This window comes from Myotis myotis, unplaced genomic scaffold, assembly GCF_014108235.1.
Source record: "Myotis myotis isolate mMyoMyo1 unplaced genomic scaffold, mMyoMyo1.p scaffold_m19_p_20, whole genome shotgun sequence".
In the NCBI taxonomy this organism is placed as follows: Eukaryota; Metazoa; Chordata; class Mammalia; order Chiroptera; family Vespertilionidae; genus Myotis; species Myotis myotis.
Window position 1 is genome coordinate 13,676,033 of NW_023416325.1, and position 15,450 is coordinate 13,691,482.

The 15,450-nt window shown below is 58.4% G+C and overlaps 1 protein-coding gene across 2 annotated transcripts; it reads right to left on the reverse strand.

Annotated features, from left to right (window-relative positions):
- Window positions 1-28: 28 nt before the first annotated feature.
- On the reverse strand, window positions 29-4,440 carry DERL3 (derlin 3). 2 transcript variants are annotated; one of them, XM_036353724.1, is made up of 7 exons: window positions 4,268-4,440; window positions 4,093-4,155; window positions 3,945-4,018; window positions 3,734-3,827; window positions 3,057-3,252; window positions 2,493-2,583; window positions 29-2,388 (listed from the first exon to the last, which is right to left on the reverse strand). In XM_036353724.1, exons 1-7 carry the CDS (start codon window positions 4,358-4,360, stop codon window positions 2,307-2,309), a joined length of 693 nt encoding a protein of 230 aa, XP_036209617.1. In that variant the 5' UTR covers window positions 4,361-4,440; the 3' UTR covers window positions 29-2,306. The 2 variants fall into 2 exon arrangements, with proteins under 2 accessions (XP_036209617.1, XP_036209616.1); XM_036353723.1 differs by having other exon boundaries at window positions 4,093-4,158; window positions 4,268-4,438.
- Between the last annotated feature and the right edge of the window lie 11,010 nt (window positions 4,441-15,450).

A 15,450-nucleotide genomic window follows, 5' to 3' on the forward strand; every position in this document is an offset into this window, starting at 1 on the left:
GTGGGGGGGGGGTGGCCAAAGCTGGCATGCCGGGCTCACCCCGCTCCACCTCCGATCCCCAGGTGGCTGTTGATGGGGCTCCATGGCTCCACTCTCAGCTACCCCAGCCCCTGCAGGACCAAGGCAGAGTATAATCCTTGCTTTTCCTTGGGCCCTCCAGCTTCCCCACCTCCACCCGTGCTTGGATCTCTGTAGAGCAGGAGAAATGAAAGGTGTGGTCATGAGGCTCAGTGGGCAGGGGGCCCGCTTGTCCGTTGGTTGCAGCCCCTCCCCCACACCCTTCGCTCTGCTGGTCAAGGTGACCGGGCCATCCCAGCCAGGACATTGCTTCTCTGGAGTCCCTTGCAGAGGCCCCATCCTCTGTGGACACTGCAAGGCCATCCCCAGCCTGGGTGCCTGTGCCCAGCTACTCCAGCTCCAGCAGGTGTGCAGCATTTAGCCACACCTCCCAGCAGTGTGCATATAACAGGTGGCCGGGGACCCATCCCCACCCCGGGCCGGCACCTGGCCCAGGCCAGCTCCTCCCTCCCAGGCTGGCTGTGAGGATGATAGCATGTGGAGCAGCACACCTGGCTGGTGGTGGCTTGTGGGGTGGGGTTATGGGGAGAGGAGGCACGCCCTGGGCCTCTGCCCAGCTCTACCTTCAATGAGTTTGTCATCACCTCTGCACCCTCACCTCGCCTGTTAATGTGGGGATGTTCCCACCCTACAGAAGGGGCGTGCGGCACGTGTGGGTCTCGCTAAGTCAAGCACTGCTTGGTGAACGGGGCACACAGCCGCACTTACTGAAGACAGTGGGCCAGACCCCCGGCCCTGGGCTGGTGCCACCTTTAGTTGCTGGCACATCCTTCCCCGGCCAGGGCTGGGCTGAAGGTCAGGACTGCTCTGCTCCCCAGGAGTGTGACAGAGGCCCCGTGGCACTTGGTTCCTAGCCTAAGTAGGAATTGGGCTCTGGGTTGCCAGGATGTAGGGTAAGGTGGGCCTTGCTGTCTGGGCCAGGGTTCCTGTGAGCATGTCCCAGGACGTGACAGCTCCCAGGGGGTTGTCCACAAGCTCCTGCCCTTCCTCCAGGAGTGGAACTTGCTGGGCTTCACTGGAAGGCTTTGACCAAGAGGAATCTAGGCCCAGTTGTTTTAGAAACTAGTGGGCCCCATTAACAAGGTGTCTGCTCGGTCTGTGGGCAAACAGCCCTGGGGCTCCACAACTGGTGGACGGAACAAACCCTGCCTGCCTCAGTCCCACTGGGTAGGAGCCCACCTGCCTGGGAGAGGCCTGGGAAGGGCCCGCGCACCAGCCCCAGTCTGAGCCCACACGGCTGCAGGTCCATGAGGGTTCTGCTCCATGAGGGTTCCCTACAAAATCAAGGTCTACTCTGTGGCGAATATTTCTGTCTTCCATGAACATGACCAGCCCTGTGCTTCTGAACATCCTGGAATAAACCGTATTGCAGGCTGGTCTAGAGCAACAAAGAAAGCTGGCCAGGCCATCTGGTGCCCACTTTACAGAAGAGAAAAGTGAGCTGTGGGTTGGATAAGGCTCCTGGGGTCCTCAGCTACAAAGGCAGGGACAGGACACCCAGAGTCCTCAGCCTCAGCCAGTGCTAAGGTGGAAACTTCTCCAGGCTCTGGCGTCACAGGAAGCAGAGCCCAGCCTGGCTCCTCTGCACCTGACCTCCCTCACGGAGCCGTGGCTGCATCTGTCAGTCACTTGTCTGTTAGTCGCTCAGCTAAGAAACGGGGCAAAGGTCCACTTGTTGTTCATGAGGGCACCACAGGCAGGAGTCCCCACCCCCCCAAACCAGGCTTGGCACAACCAGATAGCCCAGTACTGGTCCCTGCCACCAAGATCTGGCCAACCCCTCTGGCTGGCAGAGAACAGAGGCCCACCACAGGTGGCGTTTGTCCAAGTCTCCACTGAGGCACTGGAGAGGCTTGAAAATCCCGTGTCTACCATCTGTGAGCTCAGAGCTCTGCTGGGCAGCTGTGGGCAGGTTTTTGACCCTCTGAGCCTCCCATCCTACCACCTACAGTTGGTCTGAGAGAGCAGTCCTGGGCAAAGGGTGGGCAGGGAAGTCCAGGCTTCGTGGCCCCAAGTCAGGGCCAGCAGCATCTGCCCAGCACGGAAGGGTGTGGCCAGGGAGGCAAGGGGAGCCGGTGCTGTGGTCAAAGAGGCTGCAGTTATTCTGTTTATTCGGATGGCCAGCCTCCAGGACAGGTTGCTCTGCTGCAAGCAGGAGTTAGGGTGGGATGCAGGCTTGACAGATGTTGGAGAAACAGGCTCCTGGGGCTGGCCTGCCCTGGGTGGGGTCACTGCTGCAGGGGTCCTGGCTGTTCCTCGGGGAGGGGCAGGTAATTGGGGTCCTCTTCTGGGGCATCCAGTAGCAGCTTCCTGTGGGGAGCGGCCCAGGTTGAGCTGAGGCCAACGTGGGTCCACGGGGAGTTAAGAGCTGTCTGAGGGAGGGTAGCCGCAGGGCTGTCACCTCCAGTACTCACAGGAAGCCGGGGGTCAGCAGCAGCCTCTTGCCTCCAGGCTGGTTGGGAAAGACATCTTCCAGGAAGTAGTAGATGTGACCCACAGCAATCCCTGTGGGAGAGCGGAGGACTGCCAAGGCCACTGCCTCCATGGTCCAGAGCCCAGGGCCAGCACAGCCTTGTTCTGGGGCTTCCATGTGCAGCTCTGGAGGCCAAGTCAGGCCCAGAGAAACCTCAGGCCTCAGAGCATGAGTGCCCAATGTCCTGCACAGACCGCCAGCCCAGGATGGGGCTGGGGTTGGCCCTGAAGGACAGTGTTCCAGGACCCAGGAACTGAGAACAGCCGAGTGGGCGCCATGGCGGGACGCTGGCCTACCCATCCCACCCCAATCAGGACTCACACAAGCATCAGCAGATGAGGCCTGAAGATGTGAAACCTGTAGGCCTGCTGGCTTGTTCAAGGGGCTATAAGAATAGAGATGCTGGAGGTAGGGGGACAGATGAGAGGTCTGGGGGGGGAGGGGAGTGGGGGGGGGTCTGGCAGAACAGCCAGCTTTGATGGGCTGGATGGACAGGCAGGCTCACCCAGCAGGTCCACGAGGATCGAGTTGCCCAGTAGCATTGAGAAGCCCATGAGTGCCCAGGGCAGGAATGGCGCCTGGAAGGTGAGGAGGCCGAAGAAGTTGACCCTCACTTGAGGGCTGCGGCGGCTCCATACGTACACCAGCATGGCTGTGAGGGCCTGGCCCAGGAAGAACAGGCTGCCCAGGAGCCCCAGCAGCTGGGCCAGAGTCAAGGTGCTAGGAGGCCCTCCCCCCGGTGCAGGCCTCAGCCCTGCCCAGGGCTCCTCTGATTTGCTAGATCCCCGAAATCCTACTGGTTTCCCCTTCCCAATCTAAGGCCACCTGTGGCCTTCAGGCCCCACGTGATCTGGCCCTGCCTCTCCACCTCACCCCGGCCTCCCAACACCGCCCATCCTCGCCGGTTTCTCCTGCTGCTGGCATTCAGGGCTCAGCCCCAAGCCCCCCACTGGCTGTCCTGCACATCATCCTGTGGCGTGGGGTTTTTTGTTGTTTTGTTGTACAAACCTGAAGGTCTAGCTTTGGCACCTGGGTCTGAGCACACCATGCACGCTCATCCTAAGCCAGAGTAAACCTCCGTCCCTCCCGTCCCTCCCGGCCTGGGCACGACCTCGCGCCCCAGGACCAACACTGGCTGGGCGCAGAGTGCCTGGCCTGAGGCCCGGACCCCGGGAAGGATACGATCATAAGGACGCCCCCAAAGAGAAACATGAAGACGAAGTCAGCCGTGCGGCCGCGGAAGGAGCCCTCCTCCAACATGCGGCAGTAGCGGAACCTGCGGCGTCCGTATAGGAAGTGCCACCGGGCAGGGTCTCAGGTCCCCGCGCCCTCCCGGCCGCCTCAGCCCGCAGGCCCGCCCACTCCCCTCCTGGGTCCGGCAGGTACAGGATACACGAAGAGCATGTTGAAGAAGAAGCTGAATCCCAGGGGCCCGAAGAAGAGGAAGTTGGTGAGGAGCCTCCAGACCTGCGAGGGGCAGGCGGTCAGGCGCGGGGCGGACAGGGCTGGGCCAACAGGGAGCAAGGGCGGGGCGGCCTCACCTGGAACTTCCGGAACACGAGGTGCGGGTTGAAGTAGAGCTGGAAGGGGCTCAGGAGCTCCAGCTGCTGCGGAGCCAGGGGAGCGTCAGGTGCGGCCCGCGGGATCCAGCCCTAACCACCGCGCACCCCTCCCGGCGTGTAACCATGGCGACGCCCGCCCGCCTAGGAGGCTCACCACGGCCGCGGTGGTCAGGACGCAGGCCGCGGTGTAAGCTCGCGTCACCGCCGGCACCTGCAGGAACTCGGCCGCCAGCCCCCGCCACGCCATTGAACCTCCTCAGGTACACGTGGCCCCCACTACGGCGCGCTCTTTAACCCGCCTCCAAGCCCCGCCTCCCCGCCTTCGACCAATCCGCGTGGGAGACGCTTTGTGCCCAGGCCGTTGGGGTGGGGCCTGAGGCTAGATAACCAGTAGGAGGAGGAAGCGGGAAGCTGGGGGCGGGACGGGAACGGGGCGGGTGGAGACTTTGGGCCAATGAGCAGGCCCCACAGTCGAGCACGTGGCCGTTGTTGTGATGGTTGCAGCGCGCGCGGGAGAATGTGCCGCCAATGAGGAGCTGGTGGCTTCTCAGCAAGCGGCGGGGAAGACCAATAGCGAAGGCCCACGGGGCACTCTAGGGCGGGGCTAAGGTTACTTGTTAGTGGAGACCAGATGGGATCCAGGCACCGCCGCACTGGAAGGGGCGGGATATGGAGTGTGGGCGGGGCGGGCGGGAACCCAGAGGCCGGCCGTGCGCTCTGGGGCCCACATTGGCCTGGCCCGCGGTCCGACAGCCAGAGATGGTGCCACTTCACCCACAGCAAGGCAGGCGCCGGCAGCATGCCCACATTTCTCCGCGCGTCCAGGGCCTCGCTAGAACACGCCAGCCCCTGTGGGAAGTCTTCCTGGGGGCCCGCGGGAGGAGGGGCCAAGTTGGGGACTTGCAGACCCCATGGGACCCGGGGATGCCAAGATGGGCTGGAGCAAATGGACAGGCTGGAGAAGGCCTCATTATTTTGGTGGGAAAGAGAACTCCATTTTTCATTCTGATGAAGGAAGTCAACTCTTTGGCCAGCCGTGGCTCCGTGGTTGAGCGTGGACCTGTGAACCAGGAGGTCACGGTTAGATTCCTGAACAGGCCATATGCCCTGGTCGTGGGCTCGATCCCCAGTGGGCAGCTGATCAATGATTCTCATCATTAATGTTTCTATCTCTCTCCCTTTCCCTTCCTCTCTAAAACCAATAAAAATACATTTTTAAACTTTTTTTTTTTTTTAAAGAAAGTCAACTGTTTATTGAGCACCAAATGGGGTCCACCAGCAGGTAAATGGAGATCTGTTCTGGCCTCACTGCGTTTGTGTGACATCCACCTGGAAAAATCCAAGTGTGGTGTTGGGGAGGAGGTCAGGCAAGGGGTCTGCACGTGGGAATGATTCATCAGGAAATCAACGGCATTTGTAGCCCTGGGCCTGTGTGGAATGTCCAAGGGGCACGGCTAGACCGAGAGGAGAGGCCAGGCTGGGCAGAGAGAGAGGCAGACCCAGCTGGGAGGCTGGGAGTGTCGGGTGGGCAAGAACCCAGCCAGGAAAGGGCTTCGGAAGCAAAGCAGTGCGAAGGCCCCGAGCCTGGGGAGGGCCTATGGGACGCAGCCGTGCCAAGCTTCCTAGTGGCCAGGATACTCGCAGGCCGGAGGGAAGGAAGGTGGACAGACCAATGTGCCTTCATCACCGTGGGGACCCCAGCCTTAGATGTACGTGTGGAAGGCGAGGGATGCTCTGGACGGGACCCGAGGTCCCCGAGGAAAGTAGATTGGGGAGTACCAGCCGAGAAGGTTCTCTCAGGTGGATCCCAAGCGGAGGGACCCACGAGGGAACTAAGAGGTCCCCTGGAGCGCGGCTCAAGGAGCCCCCCACTCTGGAGGAGACGCTGGGAGCACTGGAGGGAGATGTTCATTTGGTTCAGGAGGGAAGAGAGAACTGGCTGAGACAGCAGGAATGGGACCAAGGAAGGGGCTGAGAGCCCCACCTCCCCACCCCCCACCCCCGCAGTCAGCCTCCCTTGTCCAGCGAAGCAGGCCAAGGTCATGTTCGAGGTGGGCTGGACAGAGTAGATGCCATCAAGGTGGAGGCATGGCAGCAGGGCGGGGATCCAGGGCCTCTGACGCCAGGGCGGGCACCTCCCTGTCACACAGGAGCCAGCTAGGGAGGGAGCCAGCAAGGGAGGTCAGATTTCTTGTCTGCACGGGGAAGGGGAGGTTTTCCTGCCTCCAGGCACTTAGCAGGCGCTGGCTGGCCCTCCACTCAGGGTCAGGCTGGGGTAACAGAAGGGGCTGTCATAATCAGCAGGGGGGTCTGTCTCTCCTGAGACGGGGGCTGATAAGGCAGGCGCCCCGTTTGGGGGTGGAGAAACACATTCCTGGAGCTCAGGGTGGGGGCAGCCAGCTGGGCCAGACATCCAGGGAGCAACTGCTGGGTTCTACTGCAGACTTTCCTTTCTCAGAGCTTTGGGAGATCCTCAGATAGGGAAACTGAGGCCCAGTAGGAGGCAGAGCAGGGCCTGGGGTCCAATCCAGGCTTCTCCTGTCTAGTCTCCAGGCCTAGGACAGGCAAGTCTGGAGACACCAGGTCTACTTCTTCTCTGACCCTCTGGCACCTTTAGACAGTTATTTATGGAAAGGAGCCCTGGGTACCACATGTTCCCAGGGGCCTAGAGATGAAGGCAGGCAGTGTGCTGGATGCTAATTTAGCCGTCTGTGCTAAGCCTGCCGGCTGGGCCACCTTCTCTCTCCTGTGCTGAGGGCTGTGGCAGGAGGAGGCCTGTGTTTCCTTGCCAAGGTGACAACGGGCCGGCTCCCAAGCTGCCTCTCTGGCCTCGTGAACCTGCCTGCTCCTGCAGAACAAGGGGCCCCGGGATCCCCAGGTCTGGAGACACCCAGAGGACCCCTAAGTCCCCTGTCCAGGTTGTCCAGTGCCTACAGGCAGTACAGCACCCCCGAGTGCCCACCAAGCCTGCCTTCCTCCTCACTGGCCTCCCACACTAGGAGAGACCCTCGCCAGCCGGTGACTATCCAGAGACCTGGGCCACCGCTGCCCCACTCCCAGCCCCACATCGAAGCTGATGCTCCCATGGAACTCTCCAGGCCTTCCCCTCCCTTCCAACACACCTCATGGCCACCACCACCTCTCATTCGGGCCTCAGCCTCTCGCTTCTGGGACTGGCCCAGATCTCTGGCTCATTCATTCATTCATTTTCCTCCTATCAGCCTAGATGTTCTGTTAAAAGAGGAGAGCAAGCCCAGCCAGCATAGCTCAGTGGTTGAGCATTGACTTAGGAACCAGGAGGTCACGGTTCGATTCCTGGTCAGGGCACTTGCCTGGGTTGCGGGCTTGATCCCTAGTGGGGGAAGAGCAGGAGGCAGATGATTCTTTCTCATCACTGATGTTTCTATCTCTCTCTCTCCCTTCCTCTCTGAAATCAATAAAAATATATTTTTTTAAAATAAAATCGCCGCCAGAACCGGTTTGGCTCAGTGGATAGAGCGTCGACCTGCGGACTCAAGGGTCCCGGGTTTGACTCCAGTCAAGGGCATGTGCCTTGGTTGTGGGCACATCCCCAGTGGGGGGCGTGCAGGAGGCGGCTGATCGATGTTTCTCTCTCATTGATGTTTCTGGCTCTCTATCCCTCTCCCTTCCTCTCTGTAAAGGATCAATAAAATATATTTAAAAAAATAAAATAAAATAAAATCGCCCTAGCTGGTTTGGCTCAGTGGATAGAGCGTTGACCTGCAGTCTGAAGGGTCCTGGGTTCGATTCCGGTTAAGGGCACCTACCTCAGTTGAAGGCTCAAGCCTCAGCCCTGATTGGGGCGCGTGTGGAGGCAACCAATCAATGTGTCTCTCTCACATTGATGTTTCCCTCTCTGTGTCTCTCCTCCTCCCTTCCACTCTCTCTAGAAATCATTGGGAAAAATATACTCAGGTGAGGATGAACAAAAAATAAAATAAATAAATAACAATTAGGAAAAAAAAAAGAGAATAAACCTGATTTTTAAAAATAAAATAAATGAGAGGAGAGCAAGGGAGGGTGGTAGAAATGCCTCCTACTCCAGGAAGCCCTCCCTGAAAGGACCAGAGCCCATCTATCTTCTGTGAGGCCCACACACTTAATGTTTAAATGCCATGTATTCCAAAGGCAACACATGCGCGTGGTAACAAACCAGGAGAATCAGAAACCAGGTATTTTTGTGTCCATGTTGGAGGCAGCTACATTCTCCTTCTGACGACACATGGTACCCCTTGCTGGCCCTGAACATCATCCAGGGCCTTTCTTCAGGGGCCATGAGCTCTGTGCCCACTCCCTTCCAGCACATGGACCCCCAAACCCACGGTGGGTGGGCCTCTACTGCAGCTCAGCCAGCCCCTCCCGGGAGCAGCTGTGTGGCCGTTGGCCCTTCCTGTCTAGGCCATGGGATATTTTTAGCACCGAATCCGGAACCCACTCGGCAGCAGCTGCTTGTGGCCGAGTGCAAGAATAACAAACGATCCAGGTGGGCTGCGTCAGGCCTGCGCAGGCGACCTGGGTCTGGCCCTCAGCCTGGTAGCAAAATCTGGACTTGGCGGGAATCAGGGGGCCTCTGGGTGGTATGGGCAGGAAGGAGGCAGAGGCTGAGTAGGCGTTAGCCAGACCCACCAGGGGAACAGCATGTGCAAAGGTCCTGAGGTGGCATGGAAGGACGGGGAAGGCAGGGGCCATGAGAAGGAGCTGCGTGTGATGTGAGGCTGGAGAAGGCTGGGACCAGGCTGAACAGGGCCATGCAGGCTGTGGCCTCTTTCCCCAGGCACGTGACAGACAGGGAGTGAATGGGTCAAGGAGGTGAATCCACAGACCTTAGCACTTGGCAGAGAGAGGGCCGAGACGTGGGAGAGACCCGGTTTGGGAGGGAGACCACCCACTGGTTTGGGGCAGGCCCAGTCTGGGGTGCAGTGGGGACATGACTGCCTCAGGGGAGCGCTCCCTGGCCCCCCCAGTCCAGTCCCCCCAGCTCCTTGCCCCCTGTGGCTCTTGCCATGCCCGTAGAGGCTCTGTGCCATGTTCTTTCTATCCCTGGCTGCTCAGTGCTGGGCCCAGGCAAGCCGCAGACCTGGACTCCAGGGCTGGATCGGCAGCCTCAGGCGGGTGGTGGGCCCGGGCACTCCCCACACCCCTCCTCCAGTGCAAGGGGCCATTGGAAGAGTCCCTAGAGTTTCCTCCGGCTTAAAGGCTGTCCTCCACGGGGGGGACATTGGAGACTTCTGGGCAGGGGTCCTTCCTGTGACAGCCATGGCTGACCGGCCCCTCAAGGCCAGTCTCTGCTGTGAATGGGCGAAGGCCTGTGAGGGAGAATGCACTCGGGAAGGACTTTCTCCCGAGCCTGTGTCCTCGCCTGCCTCCTCCCGAACCCGAGCTCTCACCTGCCTGGGGTCAGGAGCACCCATGGAAGCCCAAAGGGCAGGGCGGGAGGCGCTGGAGCGCCCCTGTCCTGCAGGAGCCCCTCCTCTGGCCGGGGGGGGGGGGAGGTGGGGGGCTCAGACTCTCACGCTAAGCAGGGAGGGGAGCTTGACTGGTGAGTGGTCCAAGGACAAAGACCCACAGGCCCTCTGAGGGGCTGCCAGGCATGAGGCTCTTGACAAAGACAGTGGTGGAATGGGAAGAGGAGCGGGCACGCTGGGCAGGGAGAGTGGCATGAGCCAAGGTGTGGAGGCAGGAATGAGCTCTGTCTCACGGGGGAGGAAGGGCCACTTCCAGGTCAGACGCATGCCCGGGTGGCGGGCTCGATCCCCGGTGTAGGGTATGCGGGAGGCAACCTATTGATGATTCTCTCTCATTATTGATGCTTCTCTTTCTCTCTCTCTCTCCCTTCCTCTCTGAAATCAATAAAAATACATATACTTTTTAAAAGGCTCTGCTCCCTTGATGCTCCTCTGCTGAGCAGCTCGGGCACGCAGCTCCCCGTGTGAGCTTCAGTTTCACTGTCTCCGATCCTTGGTGCCTGGACGGGATGCTCCCTTCCCAACCCCGGCTGCCAGGTGAGCCCGAGCCTGGGCCTCCCACCAGCCCCAGCCACTGTTCCTTATTCCCACTCCTGCTGTGGCCACAGCCAGAATGTAAAAGCCACCACAGCCTGGCCCCTGAGTCCCGTGTCCAGCGGGCCTCTCCCTCCCCCGCCTCAGCTATTTTGGGGCTCAGCACGCGGCTGTGTTTTGGGAGAAGCAGATGATCTGCTTGGCTGACTCAGCCAATGGCTGGGCCGGAATGTGAGACGCGGTGAGAGGCCTGCGAGTCTGCAGCACACGGGACCTGGGCAGGGTGGCCCTGGGGTGGCCCCTGTGGAACTGGAGGCCACACTGTCCTCCGGTCTTCCTACTCGCCACCTGCTGGCCAGGTTAGCAGGCAGTTCTGACCTGAGGCCGGGCAGGGATCTGGAATGACAGGGGCCACTACTCTGGGAGTCCCTCCCTGCCTAGGACTAGTGACTTGGAGCTCTGGGCAGGTGGATGGAGAGGATCAGCGAGGTCCAGGGTTCACGCACCTCCCACCTGGTGTTCATCGCCGACATATCCGCCAAGCAGCCCAGGCCCTGTTCACACAGCCGGGGCGGGTCCTCCCCATGCCAGGTGCTTGCCCACCCGCTGGGACGGGAAGCTTACACGCGTGCGTGCGCTGGGACAGAAACCCAGACCGTCCTTGTCCTCCCTGATGACACCACTAGAATGCCTGCCTGCACATTTCGTTCAAGAAATTCTACCCCTTGCATGCCTTTCACGTTCATGAGGGATTAGTGGCCTCTTTAAGAAAGCAAATGCAAGATTAGGTACAAAAGTGACTGTATTCTTAGAATAAGAATAAAACAAACGTCAAGAACCTGGCTGGCATGGCTCAGTGATTGAGCATCGACCTATGAACGGTTCGATTCCTGGTCAGGGCACATGCTCGGGTTATGGCCTCAATCCCCAGTGGGGGGCGTGCAAGAGGCAGCCGATCAATGATTCTCTCATCATTGATGTTTCTATCTCTTTCTCTCCCTCTCCCTTCCTCTCTGAAATCAATATTAAAACAAAAAAAAAGTTCATAAAAGCTGACAAATACTACCCCAAATCCTAAAATCCAGAAAAAAATGACGTCCCTGGTCTAAAGCTTGTGGCTGGATGCCCACTGTGCCCAGGTCAGGCAGGGGTTGGTAAAAGAACCAGCACACATTCACCAGGCCCCTGAGATCCCCTCTGTATAGTGGAGGAAACTGAGTCTGGGGTGTGGGGAGCTCTTGGGGAAGGGGTGAAGGTGGACCCAAGAAGGGATGAGCTGCCTGCTCAACTCCATCCCAAAGGCTCACCAGGTGGCCCAGCCAGGAGGACCGACTGCTGGTGTCCTCCCCTCTCCCCTGCCACGGGCCCTGCTTGGGGGGGCCTCCCCCCAACCATGGAATGCAGGCATCAGCACTTCAGACTCCGGACTAACCGCCGCCCCCCCTTTCCCTTCCAGATGTGGGTGCAGCTGTATTTTTAGAACAGCCAACCACGAGGACATTCTTTCCTTCTAATTAAGATGACTCCAAGTCTCCTATCCGCAATCAGCCCCATTATTCAGTCCTCAGATATCAAAGGGTGGTCAGGAGGGGCTGCCTCAGCTGGTTGTAGGTTGGGTTTCTTTCTTTCTTTTGAACCATTAAGTTGGAAATGTGACCCAGAACTGGAGTAAATGCCAGCGCTGGGGTGGGGGGAAGGCAAAGCAGGATTCTGGGTGGAGCCTGCAGGAGCTGCTCCGGGGCCTTGCGCCCTGCACCCCGGCCTGGGCTGAGGATGCCCAACTAGGCTGTAGCCCACCCGAGGGTAGGTTCTGTCTGGGCATCAAGAGAGAGCCTGTGCCTACCCTCAGGATGCCCAGTGCTGGAGGGTCAACAGGGGGCTGTTGGCACAGTGCCCACAAGGTTATGATGTCCTCATTTTACAGGTGAGCAACTGGACGTCCTCAGAGAGAGGACGTCCCTGGTAGAACTGCAGGAGCCTCTTTGGTGCCAGCTGCAGCTCGGCTGCTGGGCTGGGTGGCAGCTCACAGCCCACTCTGGTGGCCTGATGCCCAAGGTCAGAGGCCTCCCAACCTCCAAGGCGCGCCTGGGGAGGATCCAGGTGTGGGGGCAGGCTGCCAGTCAAGTGGGAGGAACAAGGTGCAAGCAGGGCCTTTGAGCAGCTTGCCCATGGAGCCACAGCTGACAGATGAGGAAACCGAGGCTGAGAGAGGCAGAGGCAGCCCCCAGCAACTCAGCCTACTGGTGTCAGGTGCTAGGGACCCATTCTGTGGTAGGGCCTACCAGCCACTCACCCCAGCGATGGGCCGGCCGGCTGCGAGGCTGGGCCTGGAGGTGATGCCAGGGGCCTTGAGTCCAGCCTGAGCCTTGGATGCAGGAGGAAGGCACCTACCGAGACCGTGTCCCACCCCCCATGGAGCAGAGGCATGGTGGGTCTGGACGCCAGGCCTCCCAGCCTACCTGGGGCCTAACCGGCTGGCTGCGCTGGACAGAGGAAGTGCAATCGCCTGCGGCGGCTGGAGCGGGGCCACTTGAGCCCGGGGCTGCGGGGACAGCCCTCCACTGCGCTGGGCAGCGCTGGCCCTGGCCCCTTTGTTCCCCGGGGAGGCGGCGGCGGTCGGCGGTACAGACCCTTCAGCGCCTGGGCTTTGTCGCCCCCTCGTGGCCGGAGCCGGTCTCGGTGGCGTCTGATTAATTGCGGGGAAACTGAGGGGTGCGCGTGGGGGGTGGAGTCTGGGGGCACCGAATGGGACTCCCAAGGATCTGAAGACGCCCCTCTGGGACGCCCCTCGCTCGAGCCCGGGTCTCCAGGCCCGGGTAACAGCAGAGGCATTTTTAGGCCCCGGGTCGGGGAGGCGGGCCCCCACTTCTGCAGGTGTAGGGAGCAGAAGAGCCGGCCGGCCTGGGGGTGGGGGCACACTCGGTGAGAGTCAGCGCCAGCCGCTCGGAGGTATTATTTTTTAGGGTGAGCCCTGCCTCCTGAGTTCCAGGGGCAGATTCCTGCCGCTCCCGGGCCTCAGTTTCCCCATCTGCAGAGTGAGAGGCCCTCGAGTGCAGGAAGGAGCATGGGGGCGTGGCCTCTCACGACGAGGGAGGGATGTCAGCACCCAGGACTGGCCACAGGCCACGCAGTCCCTGAGCAGCTGGTGGCACGTCAGCCCTCCTCCCCCGACCCGCCCGGGGCTGGAAGAGGCAGTGGCGGTCCTTTCAACACGTCCCTGATTCCTGTGTGGCCTGGCAGCGGCCCGGGGGTCAGGCAGGCTGCGGCCCTCACCCGCCCTGTATGCGGCTGGATTTGGAAATCTGAGAAAGACCAGCTCCGACTCGCAGCAGGGGGGTTGCAGGCAGCTGGACGCGGGCACAGGCTTGACCTTGTGGAGTCTCATGCTTGACCTCTGCAAAGGAGGCTGAAGCCACCCACTTGTGGGTTGAAAGATTAACAGCACTGGGTCCACAAATACAGCCATGACTTCCAGATACTCAGGTTAATATTTGCCGAAGAGAAACCTCAAGCTTCCCAGCTTGAGGATAATTTAGGGAAAACCCGCCCACCAGGGGGACTGGGCCAGCAAGGTGCCCAGGTGGCATTTCAGGGAGAACCAAGGAGGACGGGAGGGCAGGCCTGGATGCCCATAGCAGTGATCCCGGGGCGGGGTGCATACAGGGTGGCAGGGTCCTGGACGCAGAATGTTAAACCCAGTTCTGAATTTGGCATTTATCGTCCCATGCACACCCTCTAGTTTTTACTACATGTGTATATATTCCCGCCCAATGTAAGACATAAGCGCGGCTTGGAATATTTCCAAATTAATATAAAGGCTTTATTGTCTAGGAACTTTTCTACATCTTTATTCACACGGCATTAGGGTCTACCTGTGTAAATACGGTTCCTCTACTTCATTTTTCTTCCCCAATGAGTGGCCTTCGAATGAATAGTAACAATTTCTTTCTCTATTTTCCTGAATATTGACATTTGGGTTGTTAACAGTTGTCTGACAGAAACAATGTTGCCTTTGTGAACAGAAGTTCTTGAGCTTGGGATTCAGAGTGTCTCTGAGGCAAACCGGGGAGTGGGGCTTCAATTTACCAGAGACGCCCAAAGTGCTCTCCAGTTACGGCACCAATTTATAGTTTCGTCCACCATACGAGCATTCCAGCTGCTTCTGCCCACCTTAGTAAATTACCAGAATCAAACTGCCAGCCCGTTGAGCGTGAAACAATCCACGGTTGTGTTTGCAATTTGCATTTCCGGATTGCTAATAACAAGTGAGCATCTTTTTATTCGTTGCTGCTGGTTGCCACTTCAGTTTCCTCTTCTGTCAATTCCCTGTTCACAGCCTTTGCCTGTTTTCTTTTTTTTATTGATATGTAGGAATTCTTTATGTATTTTGACGACAACTATTCTTCGTTGGTCGTGAGCTTGTGGACACCTCCTAGTTGGTGGCTTTTATCTCGCTCTCTTTTTTAAAAAGTTATTTTAGAGAGAAAGGGAGAGGGAGAGAGAGAATCATAGACACATTGACCAGGGGATCCAACTGAAACCTGGGTATGTGCCCTGGCCTGGAATTGAACCCTCGACTCTTCAGTGCACGGGATGAGGCTCCAACCAGCTGAGCCACACCAGCCAGGGCACCAGCTGGTAGCTTTTAGCTTCACCTTTTTATGGTGTCTTTTAACACATAGTTTTAATTTTTTTTTTTAAGTCCTCACCCGAAAATATTTTTTCCATTGATTCTCAGGGAGAGTAAAAGGGAGGGAGGCGAGGGGGAGAGGAAGGAAAGGGCGAGAGAGAAACATCGATTGGTTGCATCCTGCATGTGCCCTGACTGGGCCAGGGATGGAACCTGCAGCCGAGGTACCTGCCCTTGACCGGGAATCGAACCCGAGACCCTTTGGTCCTTGGGCCGATGCTCTAATCACTAAGCCAAACCAGCCAGGGCAATAGTTTAATTTTAATGATATTAAATCTTCATAAGGAATCCGTGTGGTTTGTCCTTATTCATCCTGAAGTTATAAAGGTATTCTTTATTTTCTTCTAAAATGTTTAAACTTTGCTTTTTTTCAGTAGATTTGTGTGTCCCTGGAATGATTTTTTTTTTTTTTTTTTTTGGTATGGGGTGAGGCAGAGATCCATTTTCATTCCCCCCAGCCATACACACACACAGATAATCAATTGTCCCACTACCCATTGTTAGCCCACTGTTTCTCCACTAATTTTTAAAAAATACATTTTTATTGATTTCAGAGAGAAAAGGAGAGAGAGAGAAAAAAAGAGAGAGAGAGAGAAACATCAATAATGAGAGAGAATCATTGATCAG

Coding starts and splice junctions, on each gene's coding strand:
- DERL3 (XM_036353723.1), bottom strand. CDS start 4,360: ATGGCGTGGCGGGGGCTGGCGGCCGAGTTCCTGCAGGTGCCGGCGGTG. Junction 4,019..4,092: donor TCGTGTTCCGGAAGTTCCAG/GTGAGGCCGCCC, acceptor TGCCCCTCGCAG/GTCTGGAGGCTCCTCACCAA. Junction 3,253..3,733: donor TTGGGGGCGTCCTTATGATC/GTATCCTTCCCG, acceptor ACTCTGGCCCAG/CTGCTGGGGCTCCTGGGCAG.